The sequence below is a fragment of the Heloderma suspectum genome, chromosome 9 (assembly GCF_057233095.1).
Source record: "Heloderma suspectum isolate Gila_16-S chromosome 9, 16-S_ref, whole genome shotgun sequence".
NCBI lineage: Eukaryota > Metazoa > Chordata > Lepidosauria > Squamata > Helodermatidae > Heloderma > Heloderma suspectum.
The window spans coordinates 3,513,197-3,531,923 of record NC_139466.1 but is presented as its reverse complement, the minus strand read 5'-3'; the positions used below and the strand labels follow the sequence as shown (position 1 = coordinate 3,531,923).

Genomic DNA, 18,727 nt, shown 5'->3' with positions numbered 1-18,727 from the left:
GGCCTGTATTAAAATGATTTTATTTCATCTATTGCTTTGCCACCATATTACATTACTTTGAATAGCAATATAACCTCAAGCGTCGCTAACAGCTTGCCAAAGCCAGAGTACATTTGCTCCTGTGGATTAAATGCCTTCTCTTTGGTGACAGCATTTTCCTTTTTATTTATAAAAAAATAGTTTCTTAATCCTAGGCACATTCCGCTCTTCAAGTTACTGGTCCCTGCTGTTTGTGGAATTGACCTGGTCCCGCCCATCAAGCTCCTTTCACACAGTTTTAACAAACACCTAATAGCATCTTAAATATTTTTTTTAAAAAATGTTTTTCATGCAGATCCTGGAAAAAAAAGCAAAACACAAAAATGTCTAGGCAAAATACAAACAGAACCAAGGTAACATACAAAAATGCAGTTGTTTGGTTCTCTTGGTTTAATTAAGCCATTGGCAACGCAGTAGCCTCTGAAGATGGTACTTCTCACAAAAAGATTTATATATCTATATCTATATATAAAAAATTAGCAAAAAATAAAACCTACTATGCTTGCGTTGGTAAAGTAATCAAAAATATCATTATGCTGTACAAGAAAAAAAGAGCAGCACCACTTACTGAGAATACTGCCGGAAGACAGATCTTTGGAAGTACCATGCTACCTTCCCATCCCATTTGCACCCTTGAACAGAAGTGCCAGAGCTGTGCGTATGCTGTCATTCCACAGGATCGCCGAACGCGGTAACTGTGCACAGAATACAGCTTCCTGAGCTTGAAAGCTTTTATTTAAAACCAAAAACAAGCTCCTAGCCAGAGTAGAGACAAATATATGCTTGAAAGGGTGTGGGCAACCCTAGCTGACACCTGGGAAGCCCAAGAAATGTCACAATAAAACAATTCCAGTGGCTGGGAATGGGATACAGCCCCTTCCTCGGGACTAAACCGTGCAGAACAGATTATGCAAACTAGTTTAAAATTGCAGAATAAATTATGCAAAATAATAGAAATTATGCAATTTCACCCAGTTTGTATAACTGACACCGGCTGCAAAATACAGCTTCTCTTAGCCAGGACAAGGCTTTGTTTTCTTTTCTTTTCATGGGTACACTACACACAACTCTGGTTACTGCCTTTGCATCAATGAAATTACAGCCAGTTCAATGAAAACTCAACCCCATTGCACACATGGATCAATGGAAACAAATATCAAAATTAAGCTAGTTTTTTTTTTAAAGACAGAAGAGTGAGATGTGTCACTATTAAGACTGAGGCCAGTCACCTCTGGCAGCCCACCAGAGAATCGAGCGTCTGCGGCAGAATGCCTCAACCACTGTGCCAGCAGCCTGCTTCAGGAAAATACATACAAATGTTTTCCATGGGCACTTGAGAAGACAACCCCTTTTAAATCCCCAGGAAAGAGAGCAATTTGGATGGTAAATGCTCCTCTTTCCGAGAATTCTCACCACATTCCCGCCTTGCAAAGCAAAACTGAAGGTCCTCCTTTAAAAAAAACAAAACAAAACAAAAACACGTCAACAGTTCTTTAAGCCAACAGCATTTCGGTCTGGAAGCAGCTGGACTGGGGGTGGGTGGGGAGGGCTGGGGGTTTTGGTGTGGTGCCAGTTCTTAAACTCTCTTCATTCCTCGGCCCATCAGGCAGGCAAACACGGTCATCACCATCTTGGGCTTCACCTCCACGAGGTCGTCGGGAAGAGCGTAAACCCGGGCTCCGATTCTTCTGGCCATTGAGACAGCATACCTGTGGTGGGCAAACGTGGAGATAATGGGGCATTTTAAACCTGGCCAAGGCTCTGTTGGCCACTCAAAAGGAATTTGTTGGAGTATGTCAATAACATACTGCCCCTATACAAATCTATGGTGCATCTACACTTGGAATACGGTTTACAGGTCTGGTCACCACACCTAAAAAAAGATATTGTAGAGCTGGAAAAGTGCAGAAAAGGGCAACTAAAATGATCAAGGGGCTAGAGCATCTCCCCTATGAGAGAAGGTTACAACAGCTGGGATTGTTTAGCTTGGGAAAAATGAGGGTGAGGGGAGACATGATAGAGGTCTACAAAATTATGCATGGTGTGGAGAAAGTGGATAGGGAGACATTTTTCACCCTCTCTCAAAAAACTAGAACCTAATGGGGTCATCCCATGAAGCTGATTGGTGGGAAATCCAGGACAGATAAAAGGAAATACTTCTTCACATAGCACATCGTTAAACTATGGAATTCACTGCCACAAGATGTAGTGATGGCCACCAATTTGGATGGCTTTAAAAGGGGGTTGGACAAATACTTGGAGGAAAAGGCTATCAATGGCTACTAATCTTGATGGCTATATGCTACCTCCAGTACCAGAGGCAGTGAGCCTATGTGCACCAGTTGCTGGGGAACATGGGTGGGGGGTGCTGTTGCACTCATGTCCTGCTTGTGGGTTCCTGGTCAACAGCTGGTTGGCCACTGTGTGAGCAGAATGCTGGACTAGATGGACTCTTGGTCTAATCCAGCATTGCTCTTCTTATGTTCTTATGAGTTTTATAGCTACCCTGGCATGTCCAGATCTGAGACCAAAAAGATTTCATTTCCCCATGCTACCATGTATGAGCGGGACCAGCCTGAAAACAGTTCAGAAGTCACAGCTTGTGCAAAATGCAGCGGCCAGATTGATAGCAGGAACCAGAAGGTCCAAACATGTAACCACAATTCTGGCCCAGTTGCACTGTCTGCCTATATGTTTCTAAGCCCAACTCACGGTGCTGTTCTTGACCTATAAAGCTTTACATGGCTTGGGACCACAATGCCTGTTAAAGCGCCTTTCCCAGAATGAATCTGTCATTGTTTTGGCACCAGATAAAGACGTTCCTCTGCTCCCAGGCATCTGACAGCATATGATAGGGTTTTTAACAGGTCCTGGGATTTCTTATTGCTGATTCTTAAATTTTTATGTATATGTTTTGTATGTAAATGCTTTTTTATATTATGCTACTATATTGTGTTTTTAAGGTTTTAATCTTTGTAAACTGCCCAGAGAGCTTTGGCTGCTGGGCAGTACAGAAATGTAATACATGAAATGAAATGGAAGATCCTTGGAGCACAAATTTAGGATTGTGATAACGTCAGCATGGAACCAGAATTCCAAGCAAGGGTGCAAAAGGGCAGAACACTGAGAAAATAGGTCAGCAAGATCAAAGAGAACTGGAGAGACTTACTTGGCGTTACTGTGTTTGTCTTCCTCTGACAGATCTCCGGTCTTCACAAGGTCATAATTTATACACCCAGGTTGAATAGCATCAATTAAATCCACAACCGCCAAGCTGCTGCTAATACTCTTGTCCTAGAGGAGAGGCGAAGGGAGCTATGTTAACGTAATTTAAAACTGAGGAGGGGGTGGGGAGAACTGTACATACGCACAATACGCACACGTCACACACAAAACAGCTCAGTTGTATGAGAAACTCAAAACACAGTGGAATTGATAGCAACTGTTACACTCGGGAATAAGTGACTTCTCGCTCCTGAGGCCGATCCAGTTCTCACGCAGGTGGTTAATCTGCTCCTAAGCATCTGACACACAGTGCTGAATATCTGTAGTATTGAGAGTGAAGTATTTGCAAAGTTCTTTTATGGAAAGTACCATCAGACTAAAAAGCCAGAAATTGATTTCTCATTAGCCAACATGTTTTGGAAAAGGTTGGTGTTTTGTTTTGTTTTTTGCTTTTTGTGACTGCAAAGATACATCAGCAGTTTTTAGCTGAGTATGATGAGGGTAGATTACTTTGATGACAACAGATTTTACCCACATATTGCTTTGTTTTTCTGGAAATATGACTTTGTTGACCTATGGTCTGGACAAAGAAACTATAAATTGTGTCTTGTTTAAAAACTTTGTTTTTATAGTGTTGTGTAACATCTTACCTTGTATTTGTCTTATGATGGTTATGTATTTCTTAAAATTCCTTATTACAAATAAAAGTGTGTGTGTGCGCGCGTGCGTGTGTTGCCGGAGGTTGGGGAGGGAGAGAACTGTGTCCTGAGTGAGCTATGCCAAGACTGTAAATGGGGTGTGGGGGTCACAAGATGGAAGAAGGGAACTAATTTTATAGATGTCTTATAAACAGTAATAATTATTCTCTATCTATTTCTCTATACAAAAAATTCCCTGCACATCTAGAAACATCATGTCAGGGGACGGTTTGACCTTAGCCTCTTCCCCCTTACGTGTTTTCTGTGTGCAGAGAGGTTTGTATGGTTTTACTTTTCAGACAGAGGAGCATTTAATCAAGTAAGTGCCCACACACACATCCCACCTACAACCTGAAGTGGTGCAGCCCAGACACAGACTGACTTCCTCTGTGAGAACAAGGCCTAAATAACACGAATGGGAGATGGGAGTTCTGGAAGGAGCTGACAAATCACAGAGGTGGGAACAGAGGAAACATTATTCCATGAGAGAACCCTGCATGTCTGTTCTATAAAGCTGGCCGCTGACACAGGATGTCAGGCCGCATGACATGGCAATGGAATCTTCCGCCAAGAGATACAGCGAGTGTCTTTTCAGGCATATTTGCAGACACACAAAGGCTTAAGAAATACAGCCAGGGGAGAGACAGAGAGAGGCTACCATTACACACCTTAAAGCTCTGGATGGAGCTCGATTTCCCAGCTTCTTGCAAGGTCCTGTTCACCCAGCTCACAATAATATCATCGTTTGCTTTCTGACCATCCCCAAGATCCTCCAGGACATTCAGGGTATATCTGGGAAGGGAAAGGAAGAGAGTGTTACTCATCATGCAAGGGTGGAGGCTGGCTTGAGAAGAAAATGGCTGTGTACTGTTGCACAGCAGCTCAGTGGCAAGCAGGTGGCTAATGAGCCAGAGAAAAGCAAAGTTTTTCATGGATAACCAGGGCCAAACATTGCAGGCCTTGGGGCACAACACGTAATGTGCTGTGATGTTCAACAGCTCTGTAGGGCAGTGGTTTGCATCCTGGGGTCCCTGGGTAACCCTGGGCTTCCTTGGTAGCCTATTATAGGAACCTTAGAAGTCACTTTATACCTGGTCAGATTATGTGTCCATCTAGTCCAGTGCTGCTTACGCTGACTGGCTCTCTGGAGTCTCAAGCAGGGAAGGGTCCCCCTGATTCTCTTAACTAGAGATGGCTGGTAGTAAACCTCAGACCTTCTGCATGCAAAGCGGGTGCTCTGCCACTGAGCTATGAGAAGGTCAGGAATGCTGGACAAGCTTCCCCAGATGAGTGGCTTGCCTGACACTACTGGTCTCCTCCCGCAACGTGTGCCAGTGGGAACATCTTGGGAGCATTCCACGGGACGTAGGAAGCTGCCTTCTACTGGCCGCATTCGGACTATCACAGGCAGAAAGGAGGCCACTGTGGCTCCTTTTCCCCGCCCCGTGCAAGCCACTCACGTGACTACCATTTCCCGGATTAGCCTATCATCCTGAGGCTGTTCCAAGTGGTCCGCAGCCTGGTCGGTCCTGTGGCTCCGGAACCACTGGAGCATTCTAAGGCCTCCTGTGAGGCTTTGGCAAGGCACTTTGCAGATAAAATTGATCAGATTAGGTGTGTTACTCTGCACACTGTGGATACAGTTAGTGAGCAAGAGGCGGCCTGTGGCAAACCGGTTTTGTGGGATCGGTTCCAGCTTCTTCCTCCTGATGAAGTGGACAAGGTGCTTTCATCTGTAAGGCCGACCACCTGCTTACTTGATCCTTGCCCATCTTGGCTCATTATGAGCTGCAGAGAGAGACTGGGTGAGGGGATCAAGGCGGTGGTGAACGCCTCCCTTGAGGAGGGAGTGATGCCATCAGCCCTCAAGGAGGCAGTGATAAGACCGCTCTTAAAGAAGCCCTCCTTGGATCCTCAAGTTCTGAACAACTTTCGCCCAGTCTCAAATCTGCCATTTTTGGGCAAGGTGATTGAGCGGGTGGTGGCGGTGCAGTTGAAGGCACACTTGGAAGAAACTGATTATCTAGACCCATTTCAGTCGGGCTTCAGGCCTGGGCATGGGACAGAAACGGCCTTGGTCGCCTTGGTGGATGATATGAGGAGGGCTCTGGATAGGGGTGAATGCTCCTTCCTAGTTCTCCTCGACCTCTCAGCGGCTTTTAATACCGTTGACCACGGTACCCTCCTGGACCGCCTGGAGGGGATGGGCATTGGAGACACTGTATTGTGGTGGTTCCGGTCCTTCCTCTCCGGCAGGTACCAGAGGGTAGCACTGGGAGAGGAGGTTTCGGACCCGTGGCCACTCACTTGTGGGGTGCCACAGGGTTCCATCCTCTCCCCGATGCTATTTAACCTCTATGTGAAGCCACTGGGGGCTATCATCAGGAGGTTTGGGGTGCAGTGTCATCAATATGCGGATGACACGCAGCTCTACCTCTCATTCAAATCTTCACCAAGGTTGGCTGTAGAATCCCTGTCCAAATGTCTGGAGATGGTGAGTGGCTGGATGGGGAGGAATAAGCTGAAGCTGAACCCTGACAAGACCGAGGTACTTTTGGTGGGAGACAAGAGGAGGCTGGGGGATGTTGACCTGGTGTTGAATGAGGTACGGCTACCCTTGAAAGACCAGGTCTGCAGCTTGGGGGTCATTTTGGACTCCCAGCTGTCCATGGAGGCTCAGGTGTCAGCTGTGAGCCGGACAGTGCTGTATCAACTCCATCTGATACGGCGGCTGCGCCCCTTCCTTCCCGACCATCTGCTCCCATCGGTAGTACATGCCCTGGTCTCCTCTCGTTTAGACTACTGTAATGCGCTCTACGTGGGGTTACCCTTGAAGACGGTTTGGAAGCTGCAGCTGGTACAGAACGCGGCGGCTCGCCTGATTAAAGGCAGCCGCCGGCGAGATCACATCACTCCAGTGCTGAAGGAGTTGCACTGGTTACCAGTTGTTTTCCGGGCCAAATTCAAGGTGTTGGTTTTGACCTTTAAAACCCTATATGGTTCCGGCCCAGCCTATCTTAAGGAGCGCCTCCAGCAACACCAGACAGGCCGCTTAACAAGATCAGCCTCGGATGGCCTTCTCTCTGTCCCATCAGCCAGGACAGCTAGACTGGTGGGGACGAGGGAGAGGGCCTTCTCTGTGGTGGCCCCCACTCTGTGGAACTCCCTCCCTAGGGAACTCCGTCATGCCCCCTCTTTAATGAGCTTCCATCGTGCATTAAAAACGTGGTTGTTCAGGCAGGCATTTGGGGTGGGTTAGGGTATTTAAAAAAAAAAATTATGGTAAAATTTTATTGTTTTAAATTGTTTTATGGGGGTTGTACTTCGCCCAGAGTGGCTGGGTGACCAGTCAGATGGGCGATTAATAAATTTAATAAATAAATAAATAAATAAATAAATAAATAAATAAAATCCGAACCCGGCAAGGTGCGGTGACGGGTACGGCTTCTAAACCATCCCACAACCCTTACAACGAGCCATGGGTTGTGGGGTGGTTGAGAAGCCGCCCTCCGCCGTGCATTTCGCCAGGTTTGGACAATACCCTACCCCGTGCTGTGGGTCATTAGGGAACAGCCGGTTGCGTGAGTGGCACACGCGGGGTGAGGGAAGAAGGCACGGTAGCTTCTTCCCCCCCATTATCATCCGAACCTGGACACTGAGTCAGACCCTGGGTCCATCTAACCTAGTACTGTCGGCACTGACTGGCAGCAATGGCTGTCCAGGGTTTCAGGCTGGGGTTTTTCCAGCCCTTCCTGGAGATGCCAGGGATTGAACCTGGGACCTTCTGCATGCAAAGCAGGGGCTCTGCCACTGACCTATGCCCCTCCAAGTCCATAAAGAGTGATGGGTGGGCCAACTGGGCCAAGCCAGCCCTCCATAGGAATTGACTCTGGAACCCAGAAAGTGCCTTAGAATCTTTTCTGGGCATCTCTCGGTCCTGTGGCAAACACACAGATGTGAAACGGGTTCCCTGACTTGCAAATCCCACGGTAGGATATCCACACTGATGGAGCTTCCAATGTTTGTGCAAGCCGAATCTGTGTGTGGGGTGGAGGTCTGCCCGAAAGGAGGTGCAAATTCTGTTCTGGGCAGCGATAGGATAAAGAAAAACAAAGCTGACAGCAAGCCAGCACCCCACCCCCCTCAAATCCCAAGGGGATGGGAGGAGAGGAAGTGAGGCCATCCCACCAGCCTGCCAAAGACCACCGCCACGAAGCCTCCTCCTCCCTCAACGGTCACCACCAGCAGCCATTCCGGCAGGCTGTAATGGAGAGAGATAAAAGGTGGGAGCAGGGCCACTCCACCATGCCTACTGAAAGACTACCTGATTCTTTTCTCTTCCCTCCCCAACCCTTTTTCCTTGTGTGTCGTGCCTTGTTAGATTTTACACCTGTGAGCAGGGACCATCTTGTTTTACTGACTATATGTCAGCTAGTCTGGGAGCCCTTTTGGGACGTCACCTGTGACTCTCAATAGCTTTGAGCACAATGTGCTGTTTTCCCCTCAGAGTCAGCAGCCCAAAATAAGCATCCTTCTGGATCAGTTCTAGCAAAAGTCCAGGTGCTCTTTAAAAAGCAAACACCCAATCCCTTTTTGATGCGACTTGCCTGTAGGAGTAGGGGCAGATTGTCCCAAGGCCTAGATCCTGCCCGCAAGTAGTTACACACCTCTAAACCCTAGGCATGGGGAATGAATGATACCTTCTCATCAGTTGCCACACTAGAGCCAGCGTGAGAGTCGGGTTCCCATCATTGAGGTCTTGCCCACCTATGCCGACCAGGGAGAACTTCGCCGGATGCTTCCCTAAGTCAACGGCATAATTGCAGTTTTCTAGCTGTTGGCACAGAAAGAGGGAAAGTTTGTGAACAAGAGAGAAATGAGTTAGATTTCATGCTGGGCAACAAAGCTGCCTTATTACTGACACAGCCCATCTCTAATCCGGTGTCCTCCAGATGTGTTGGGACTACAACAGCCACTGTCCCCAGCCAACCTGGCTGTAGAAATGTGGGAGCTGTAGTCCAAGACCGGACTACCGGAGGGCACCGGATTGGAAAAGGCTGGGCTAGCCAAGTGTTGCCTAGTCTGACTGGTAGCAGCTCTCTAGGATTTCTAGTGCGCACACACACACTCCCTCGTTCCCATCAGCTGCTGCCTCAAATATTCTCAGCTGGAGATGATAGAGGTTATTCCTGGGATCTCCCACATCCAAAGCAGGTGCCTTGACACTGAGTCCTATTTCCTATTTTCCAAAATTTAAGAGAAGACAATGTAAAGAAGGCTGAAGTTCAGAGCCTTGCCTTCCTGAAGTCCTGGCTACAGATCAGACTAGTGGCTTTCACGTTGTGTTTCCAGGAACCCTGGGATTCATTGCGCGGCTATCAAGGGTTCCTGAATGAGAGCACCAATAAATACGAGCAAAGTTCCCTGAAAAAGTATCTGCCTGTGTCTACTGCTCTTCCCCTGGCCTGCACAGTCACAGGACAGAGAGATGGCCTTGCTACATAAAATGCTTGGTTGGTGAGAGTTGATGGAGAGGTGCAACTGATGTGGCATGTGCCTGTCACAAACAGAACATGAACCCTGACATTTGCACCAGAACCCTCTGCAACACGTGGCAGTTCTGTGGCAGGATGCGCCAGTGGGCAAGCCAATGTGTCAAGACTTCCCTGAAGTTTGAAAAACACCTGTTTGAAAACAGCCTTCATTACCTTCTTCATGTTTGCTCCAAGTTTAGGGTACGGAGGCCTGTTCACTTTATTCCAGTCGACAGGAACTTTGATCTTTTCATAGAGCTGTAAAATCACCAGCGCATCCTGTAGATCACTAAAATGAAGAGCATCGGTCAGCCCCGTTGAGGATCAGCGCATTTCTGTTGCTGTTTTTAAACAAGCAAAGCCAGCTGCATTATTAAAAAATGGCGGTGGCACGAGCGAGCACAAGACTCACCCATAGAGATGGTTCACGTGGGGGTTCGCTCCAAGGGAGTTCATCCAGTTGCGAAATGTCCTTTCTTCACGGGTCTCACCTAAGCAAAACACGAAACCCCACTTCATTTATTTGAAGAACTGATACACTGCCATTGGAAAACAAAAACAGAAAGAGGCAGCTCACAAACCCAAAACAAAAGCCATCACAAAACCTCTACAGCAACAAAGAAACAAAAATAAATACAGTCAGAATATATGCAACGCAGCAGCAAAGAAGACAAGAAAAGCAGTCAGAACCTGGGCGAACACGACTTAGTGCGGGAGCCAAAAGAGGGTCATGAAAACACCAGGCAGATCTCCAGGAAAAGGCCTTCTCCCCATTGGCCCCCAGCTTGACTTCTGAAAATGGGGGTACATAGATGCATCATTTTTTCAGAGCGGAAGTGGAGAGAAAGAAGGCTGCCCATCCGCGCCGAACACCCCGCGCCCATCCTGCACTCTTCCCTGCATTAGCCACACTGGCGGGCGGCGGGGAAGCGGCTCTTCTCACCTTCCAGCAGCGTCCAGTCGATGTCCTGGTTTTCAGGCTTGGTGAGTGCCGGGTACTTGTTGAACAAGTTGGCTACGAAGGCCAAGTTCAGCTTGGGGTTGCCGCTCACAACGTCTGTTGGGGTAACGAACTGCCGGCAGCCCAGCCTGTCCGCCTGCTGGAGCATGCACTCCGCCCTCTTCAAGTCATCTTTCTCCTGAAGGTGTGGGAACGGCACAGTGAGCAGTCAGGAGGCCCATCTGTAGCCCCTCATATGGCTGCAATGTTTATGGGACAGAGTGCCCAAACCCACCTGTTCCAGGCCGATTCTTTCCCCACCCTATAAGCTGGGGCTTCTCAACCCTATAGTCTCTTTCCAAGGAAGACAACACAACAACTAGAAATCAAGGGTTCAAACTTAAGAGCATAAATATTTACAGGAAGCCTCATCACAAGGTTACTTGTTTTTATAAAATGTGCCCAGATATGGCAATATGGAGCAATCATGTGCAATGCGATGTTTGTTTCAATGGCTCAACTTCCTGTGGTTGCATCCTTACCTAATCACATAGAGGGCACACTTACAGAGAACGAGTAAGCACAGAATTACAGGCAGTGGGTTTTCCCTGGAAGATGAGAATACATAAACCCATCCTCAGAGAGTATCTTTATTAAGATCAGGCTGTTCAGACTGGCTGTTGTACTTTCAAATGTGCTCTGGGTGGGGAAAAAACACCGGCGGTTCCCTAGATCAAATGAACCTAGGCTGTAGCCTGACACCGGGAGGATGTACTGACCAGGTTTGCATGATCACTGCGCTGCATGTGCTGGCTGCCCTTTTGACTATCCCAGCTGTGATGGGTGGCCGCCATGGCTTATCGTGTCGTGTGAACCCAGTGAGGGTGGCTAATGTGAGGGTTAAACAACCCTCACATAACCCATGGCCTGTTAAGGTTAAATAAAATGTCTAAATGAAAGCAACATGTTAACCACGTTCATGCCAGGGATAAGAAGTTTGTTAGGGGCCTGTAATAACTGCAAAATTAAGTGGGTCTGTAACTCATTATGTTTTTCAACATAGCTGATGTTAAATGTCACCTGAAAGCTAGACAGCTAAATGTCCAAGTACTTCATGGATTCAGAGTGGGGCAGCAATGCTGATACTTACATTGAAGCCGGACATGTTGATATCAATTTGTGATTCTCCTTCCTTCTGTCCTTTGGGTGCAATTTGGTTGAGGAGATGGAAGTACGCCCTGGAGTCCTGGAGCAGATCAAACCAGGAAGAAGAGTCAGCCGGTGAACGGCTTCTTGCAGTGCCAAACATAGTATAGTACTTGATTCCATGAAATTAGTTAAAACCACGGAAGCATGAATTGCTTTTGTACCTTAACAGAGTTATTGAAGTCAGCAAGCTTGCAAAATCAAAATGCAAAATGCAAGGACAAAAGGAAGGTGAGAGAGTGAAAGGAAGCGTGGCAGAAATCCAGGAAGCATGAGAGAGAAGAGAATCGAGAAGGTTAGACGGGAAATTATCTTGATTCCAAAAGAAGGCAAAGACCCTGACTCTGGAGTCCCCTCCACCCAACGCGAGACTGAGATCTGTGGGAAGCGCTAGTTGGACCTGATCCCACCAACACCCCTTGACTCGGGCCACCGATACCTTGATCTCCGAGCTGAAATTGTTGATCTTGTGCCACCCGGCATTTTCCAAGTGGAAGTTTGCCCATCTCAGGAGGAGCTCTTCCGGAGACAGCTTCATCAGGTCCTCTATGGTCTCCCCATCTCGAAGCAAGGCTGCCAGTGCTGAAAAGAAGGATGCACACATGAATGCAGGAAGCCTCTCTGGAGATGCCGGGGTTTGCATTCTGGTCCTCCGGCAGGAAGCTAGCCTGAGGCCATGTAACTATTTTAGTTTAAGAGAGGCATAAAACAAGCAATGTGTCACATTTGCTGTTTGTTTTATTTTAAAGGTATTTTAATGCTGCATGTTAAAATCCTCCATGTTTCAGCTGCCAGGTCATTTGTCTCTTTTTAAAAAATGATTTTAAATTATTGTTGATGCTTTTAAAACCTTTAAAAATTATTTTGATGTGTTTAATCATTTGATTTTATTATATTTGTTTTATTGTGCATGTCATCCTGAGATCTTTGGCTATAGCACGACTCATAAACTAATGATGATGATGATAATAATAATAAGTAATAATAACCCTGGACATCAGGCAGGCGTCCTGAAAACAGCACGTTCCAGGAAATATTCCTTAACTGACCAGTCACATCACAATACCAGTTTTATTGGTATTCTGTTTTTAAAAACAGAATAATTTTAATCTGGCATTTTAATCTTTTTACTGTTTTATCTCTTGTGTTCACCGCTCCAAAATCTGTTCTAGATATGGAGCGGTATATAATTACTGTAAATAATAATAATAAAAAAGAATAGGGCAAGGGAAGAAGTCTCTCCCCTGGCCCCCTGCTATTACCCTGGCATCACAAACATTAAGGTTGCAATCCTACACTCTCCCAGGAGCAATCCTCATTGAACTCAATGGAACTTGCTTCTGAAAAAAGATGTGTACATGTGTACTATAAAACATTCTGTTACAACTGACAGTTAAGACATCTATCTAGATCTGGGTGTTGAACCTCTTTCAGCCTGGGCCAAACTCCATTTCAGAGAAGCTCTTGGGCCCTGCATAAAAATGCCAGCATGGTTTAACTTAAAGCTCTCCCTCCCAGTAACTAAGCCTTGGGAGAGGCATTTCAGCCTTTTAGAATTGGGGGTGGGGGGACACAAAAAGGCCAGGAAACTTCCAAACAATTTGGTGGTCAGGGAAAAGAGGGGGTGCCGCAGGAAAGGGGTGCGGCCGGCTGGACTGGGACCCCAGGAGAGCCAGATTTGGCTGTTGGGTCTGAGGTTCTCCACCCGTGATCTGGACATTCAACAGGTAGGGAGAGGCCATTGCTCAGTTGAGAGCGCACCTGCTTTGCATGCAAAAGGTCCCAGGTTCAATCTCCAACAGCCTCTCAAAGTAGGGCTAGAAAAAGTCCTTCCTGAAACAGCGGAGAGCCATTGCTGCCAGTCAGTGTTGACAATACAGGGCTAGATGAACCAGCGGTCTGACTCAGTACAAGGCAGCTTCCTATGTTCCTAACAGGTACACTGCATTCTTTGCATGGTGCTTGGAGAAATTCAAGTTCAGTGCACACACTAGAAACACACATTTATTCAGGTTCTGGGGCCTGTAGCCCAACTCCTACCACCCTACTAAATGTCTGTCCTAGGCTTTGTCTAAGGACATCACAGGAGCTCTGTCCATCCCCCACTCTCCGTGCCCACCGGAGAGGTGGTGACTGGTCCAACTCCATCACGGATAAGCCTGGGTTTGAACCTGGGTCTCCCCAGCCAAAGTTCAACACTAGTCTAACCACTGTAACACACCGGTTCTCTCATCCTTATAGAAGCAGCCAGAACTCCTCCAAAACAAAAAGCAAAACTTAGCGTGTCCAAAGTAAACAGTGCCATTTGCACATTTGCCAGACAGTGGTTAGACTTCTATCCAGAGGCGAAGAGGCTGAGGTTGGCATACCTTCATTTCTGCTGAGTTCTATGTCTGCAAACAAGCCAATCTTGATGATCTGCCAGAGAAGTCCAAGGACCAGGTGAGGCTTCCCTTCCCGCAAATCCTCCGCTCCGATGTTGACCACATGGCATCCGATGGCAGAGGCGGAGTTCAGAGCCAGGTTCAGATTTTCCTGCAGAGGGAAGGTTTGGTTAGAAGGATCTCATGCAGGGCACTCGTAACTGTGAAGTAGAAAAGGCCTCTACGCTGGACTGTGCTCCCTCCTTCACGGTGCTCAGATCCACCGCAGCTGCACCAATGCCTCAAATTACCGACTTTTGCCCCCAAAGAAGCTACTTTGAACTGGGTTGATTAAAAGCTTAACCAGACCACAGCATTTAAAATTTCCTGTGTTGCAAAGCTTGAACACAGTACTAGCAAACTGTAAACAACATTAAAGCTTGCAGTTAAAAGTTTGAATCAGCCTGAAGAAGATAAGGCATGGGGTGTTGGTGAGCCTCCAGTGGGGGAAAAAAAGGGCAGGGGAAGCAACAGTTGGGGGGAGGAGTAAGTAAGATTGCGTGTGCTGTGCCAAAATATCTTTCCATTTTAATCAACTCCAAAGACAGCCGTAGTTATTCAAGGTCCTTGATCTTTTACCTCGAATAATATTTACAGAACAGTGTCCCTTTGCAGGGAAGGCTCTCTTTCAATTTAAAATGAAAGGCACAGGACAAAGGCCCCTTTAATAATTAAAGGCAAACAAAACACATCTCTCTCCTGGCAATTCTCTTGGATTAATGAACAAATCCAGCATTATTTAAACCCTTCTATAAAAGAGCCAGAAGGAACAGGATCCCCACCTGAATTATGAAAGGCGTTAGCTTCCTCTTGTTGATCGCTCTTTCATCAATTGTGTCAGGAACAGATAGGTTGACCATTTTACTGCAGGGGGGCGGGGTAGAGAAGAAGAAAACATTTACATTGAAATAAATGTGTTTAGGATTTATGCTTCCTGTGAGAAGGAAAAATGTGTTTTCAGCTAACAGGTATAGAATCCAGGATTAAGTAGTGCTTGCAGAATCAAAAAACTCCTTGCAACTATTAAGCACAATAAAAATAAAAATAAAAATTCTCTCACAGCATCATGGCAAAGAAGTACAAATTCTTCATAAATCTTTTAGAACTAACAAGCACCTATTTTTCTGTTCAGTGCAAAATTATGAGGGTTAGTTTTATTCATTCATGAAGAGTCTTGATCTAAGTTATTTTAGGAACATTCCTCTTGAAGTATAAGAAGAACTCCTTTCCCACCCAAAACATACAGTGCAAACCTCGGAGGGAGGGATCGGGAAGAGGTACCTGAAAAGTGCTTGCTACAGTTGAAAGAACGGACTCTACACACTACCACTGCGTACGTGATAAGGCGGTGTGGAGTAGAAGACAGTGATCTGGTTTGCACGTAAGGACCAACTAATGGGTTAATTAAAGCATGCTCACTCTCTCCCGCATGGCTCCGACCAACTAATGGGTTAATTAAAGCATGCTCGCTCTCTCCCGCATGGCTCCGACCAACTAATGGGTTAATTAAAGCATGCTCGCTCTCTCCCGCATGGCTCCGACCAACTAATGGGTTAATTAAAGCATGCTCGCTCTCTCCCGCATGGCTCCGACCAACTAATGGGTTAATTAAAGCATGCTCACTCTCTCCCGCATGACTCCGGCCAACTAATGGGTTAATTAAAGCATGCTCGCTCTCTCCCGCATGGCTCCGACCAACTAATGGGTTAATTAAAGCATGCTCGCTCTCTCCCGCATGGCTCCGACCAACTAATGGGTTAATTAAAGCATGCTCGCTCTCTCCCGCATGGCTCCGACCAACTAATGGGTTAATTAACCCATAGTTGGTCAGAGCCATGTGGGAGTGAGTGAGCATGTGTTGCCTCCCGCCCACATGCCACTTCGTATCCGGTTTAGAAAACACCCACGAATGTCCATTCCTGGGTTGTTCGGCTTAACATGCTAACCTGGAACTCTGGGTTGTTGAGGGACAAACAAGCCAGAGTTTTAACACAACCACAAATCATGGGTTTTGTTCCTAGGCTGTTCTCTAAACTGGGTGCAAAGTGAAAGCAGTGAGCAGATGAGAGGCAGCACACTTGCACACTATCACATGGCTCCAACGGCCCATGGCTCCAACAACCCATAGGTTGTCGTTACATGCAAACCAGGTGGGAGGGTCAGACCTAGATGGGGACAGACCCAGGTTTAGATGACCAGTTTACTGTGTCACCTTGGGTCAGTCATCTCTCTCAACTGCAGCCCCTCTTTGAGAGAATAAAAACATGTGCACAAGTGTGCAAGAGAGACCATGTACACCATCCTGTGCTCCCTCAAGAAATGGTGCAATAAATATGGAAGTAGTAAATGAAAATAACTGGAAGGAAGCAGGAAATCAAAATGCAACCACATGAAACACAACAAGGAAAAACTTGCGTTCAGGAGTGATAATATGGGAATGCCACTGAAATGGAGACATTTCCTGATACAATGATCAGCATGAACTCACTTTAAAAGCTCACTGCCATACTGTTGCAGCAGTGACTCTCTCCTACCCCGCACCTTGCCCGAAACAAAAGCACTCTCAAAAACTTACCACAGCACAATCCCGTCCCCGACGGCTTTAAAGAGATCATCTGTATTCGGGTTCATTGGGATGACATGCTTACAGTCCGGGTCATTTTCCAAAGCTTTGTTTATCCAGTTCACAAAGGCGTATTTTTCTTCCTCTAAAGAAGAGAGAGATTGTTAAGTTCATTGGATGTTCACTGCTCAGCCACCCCAGCAAAGAGCAGCAATAGAGCTCAATGCGGCATCACGCACCAGAAAACCTCGAGGCAGCCTTTTTCCTTGCTTCAAATCACTTGAGCATAAAAACCACGAAGGGAGAAGATGCATTTGATTCTGAGCCCTCAGAGGGTGGGCCACAATAAAACACCAGCCCTCTTTTCTGGAATGGACGTAGTTTTAAGAGCTGGGCTTCAACAGCTACGGGCCAGGAATCTGAATGACTTGAACGACGCCACTCAGGTTGCAGAATACGATCTAAAGGCCCAGTCTAAATGTCGTTGAGGGTTGTTGGGCGTGGCATGTGAGCCCAGGGTGCTGGGTTGCTTGGGAGCTGAACAAGCCAGCAGTTCAACAAGCCGTAGTTCAACAATGAACTACGGGTTGGCGGCTGGGTTGTTTGGCCCCTGGACAGCCCAGTGCTCCAGGTTCATGCGCTGCTCCCAACAGCCTGTGACCCGGCTGATCGTGGGCTGATGATCAGAAGCGGAAGTCACCGACACACTGCAGCAGCACTCCCACTCTCCCCTGCTTGTGCACAGCAGGTCGTGGCTTAATTAGCCTGCAATTTGCCATTACATTCAAAACGTGTCTAAGAGTGCTGTAAGAGCGGGTTCTTTCCAAGGGCAGGTCAAGCATATTTTCCCTTCTTTTTTTGGAATATACACAATAAATCAAACGTCTTTTAGTTTCTGTTGTTTTAAATCCATTGCCGTACTTTATATCTTTGCACTGCTGCTAGGTTTTATTTTAGTATTTCTTCATATTTCATACTGTATTTTGAAACTTTTATATTATGTTTTGTCACGTTATATTTTATGATTTTAATTGCTGTGAACCGTCCAGGGAACTTCAGCTATTGGGTGGTATAGAAATGTATTTAATTAATTAATTAATTATGGTTCAGACCAGATGCAGAGGCTGCTGAAAAGGAACTCCTCATAATGGTACTTCCTGGTAGGAGTGACTGGAGTCACTAGGGTGGAATACCACCCCAGGCAGGACCCCATATACATACACAAGAGAATTTACTCTTGATAAGTAACAACATGCCATTGCAAGCAAACATACATATCCATGTACTACAGAGTACTGATAGAATTCCGTTTTGACTACACAAAGTCTTTTTCAAGTCTTGCGTGTGATAAGATCCTAAATCCTTGGGAATATTCTTTTTGTTGAACTTGAAATGTGTCATTGCCAAGACCAAATCTTCTCATTCATTTGGTGATAACAGTAATTCTTCCAGTTATCAAAGCCAAGCAATTTCTTATCACAACCCGGTCATCTATAGTTCAGCTTCTCCTTCACAGACCAAGGACAGAATGTATAAAGAACATAAGAGAAGCCCTGCTGGATCAGACCAAGGGTCCATCTAGTCCAGCATTCTGTTCACATGGTGGCCAACCAGCTGTCGACCAGGAACCCACAAGAAGGGCATGAGTGCAACAGCACCCTCCCAGTCCCACCCATGTTCCCCAGCAACTGGTGTACAGAGGCGCACTGCCCCCGATACTGGAGGTAGCACATAGCCATCAGGACTAGTAGCCATTCATAGCCTTTTCCTCCAGGAATTTGTCCAACCCCCTTTTAAAGCCATCCACATTGGTGGCCATCACCACATCCTGCGGTAGTGAATTCCAGAGTTTAACTCTGCACTGTGTGAAGAAGTCCTTCCTTTTATCTGTCTCATATTACATACACAAAATTCTACTGTGTATGTAATATCAGGTCTTGGCTGTGGTGGTATTGTACTTGACAAGGCCCTTTTTGTGGTTTAGACTGGGATCCTTGGTCACTGGGATGGAGACCCCTGAAGGAAACTCAGTGACCCAGTTTGCATGAAATGGCTAACTATGGGTTGTTTACTCCAGTTATTTGTGGTTGCACAGCAGC

At 46.5% G+C, this 18,727-nt stretch overlaps 1 protein-coding gene across 7 annotated transcripts in view; it reads right to left on the bottom strand.

The window, feature by feature from the left end:
- The window catches only part of PLS3 (plastin 3), a 73,137-nt gene continuing 54,410 nt past the window's right edge, over positions 1–18,727 (bottom strand). For all 7 annotated transcript variants that reach the window (XM_084813547.1, XM_084813550.1, XM_084813548.1 and 4 more), the window contains 12 exons: positions 16,641–16,773; positions 14,848–14,929; positions 14,012–14,177; positions 12,082–12,224; positions 11,587–11,682; positions 10,440–10,635; positions 9,909–9,987; positions 9,671–9,785; positions 8,663–8,796; positions 4,631–4,754; positions 3,209–3,333; positions 1–1,748 (listed from right to left, as the gene is read on the bottom strand). In XM_084813547.1, the coding sequence (XP_084669673.1) occupies positions 1,616–1,748; positions 3,209–3,333; positions 4,631–4,754; positions 8,663–8,796; positions 9,671–9,785; positions 9,909–9,987; positions 10,440–10,635; positions 11,587–11,682; positions 12,082–12,224; positions 14,012–14,177; positions 14,848–14,929; positions 16,641–16,773 (1,526 nt within the window). In that variant the 3' untranslated portion in view covers positions 1–1,615. The remainder of the gene's footprint in view (positions 1,749–3,208; positions 3,334–4,630; positions 4,755–8,662; positions 8,797–9,670; positions 9,786–9,908; positions 9,988–10,439; positions 10,636–11,586; positions 11,683–12,081; positions 12,225–14,011; positions 14,178–14,847; positions 14,930–16,640; positions 16,774–18,727) is intronic.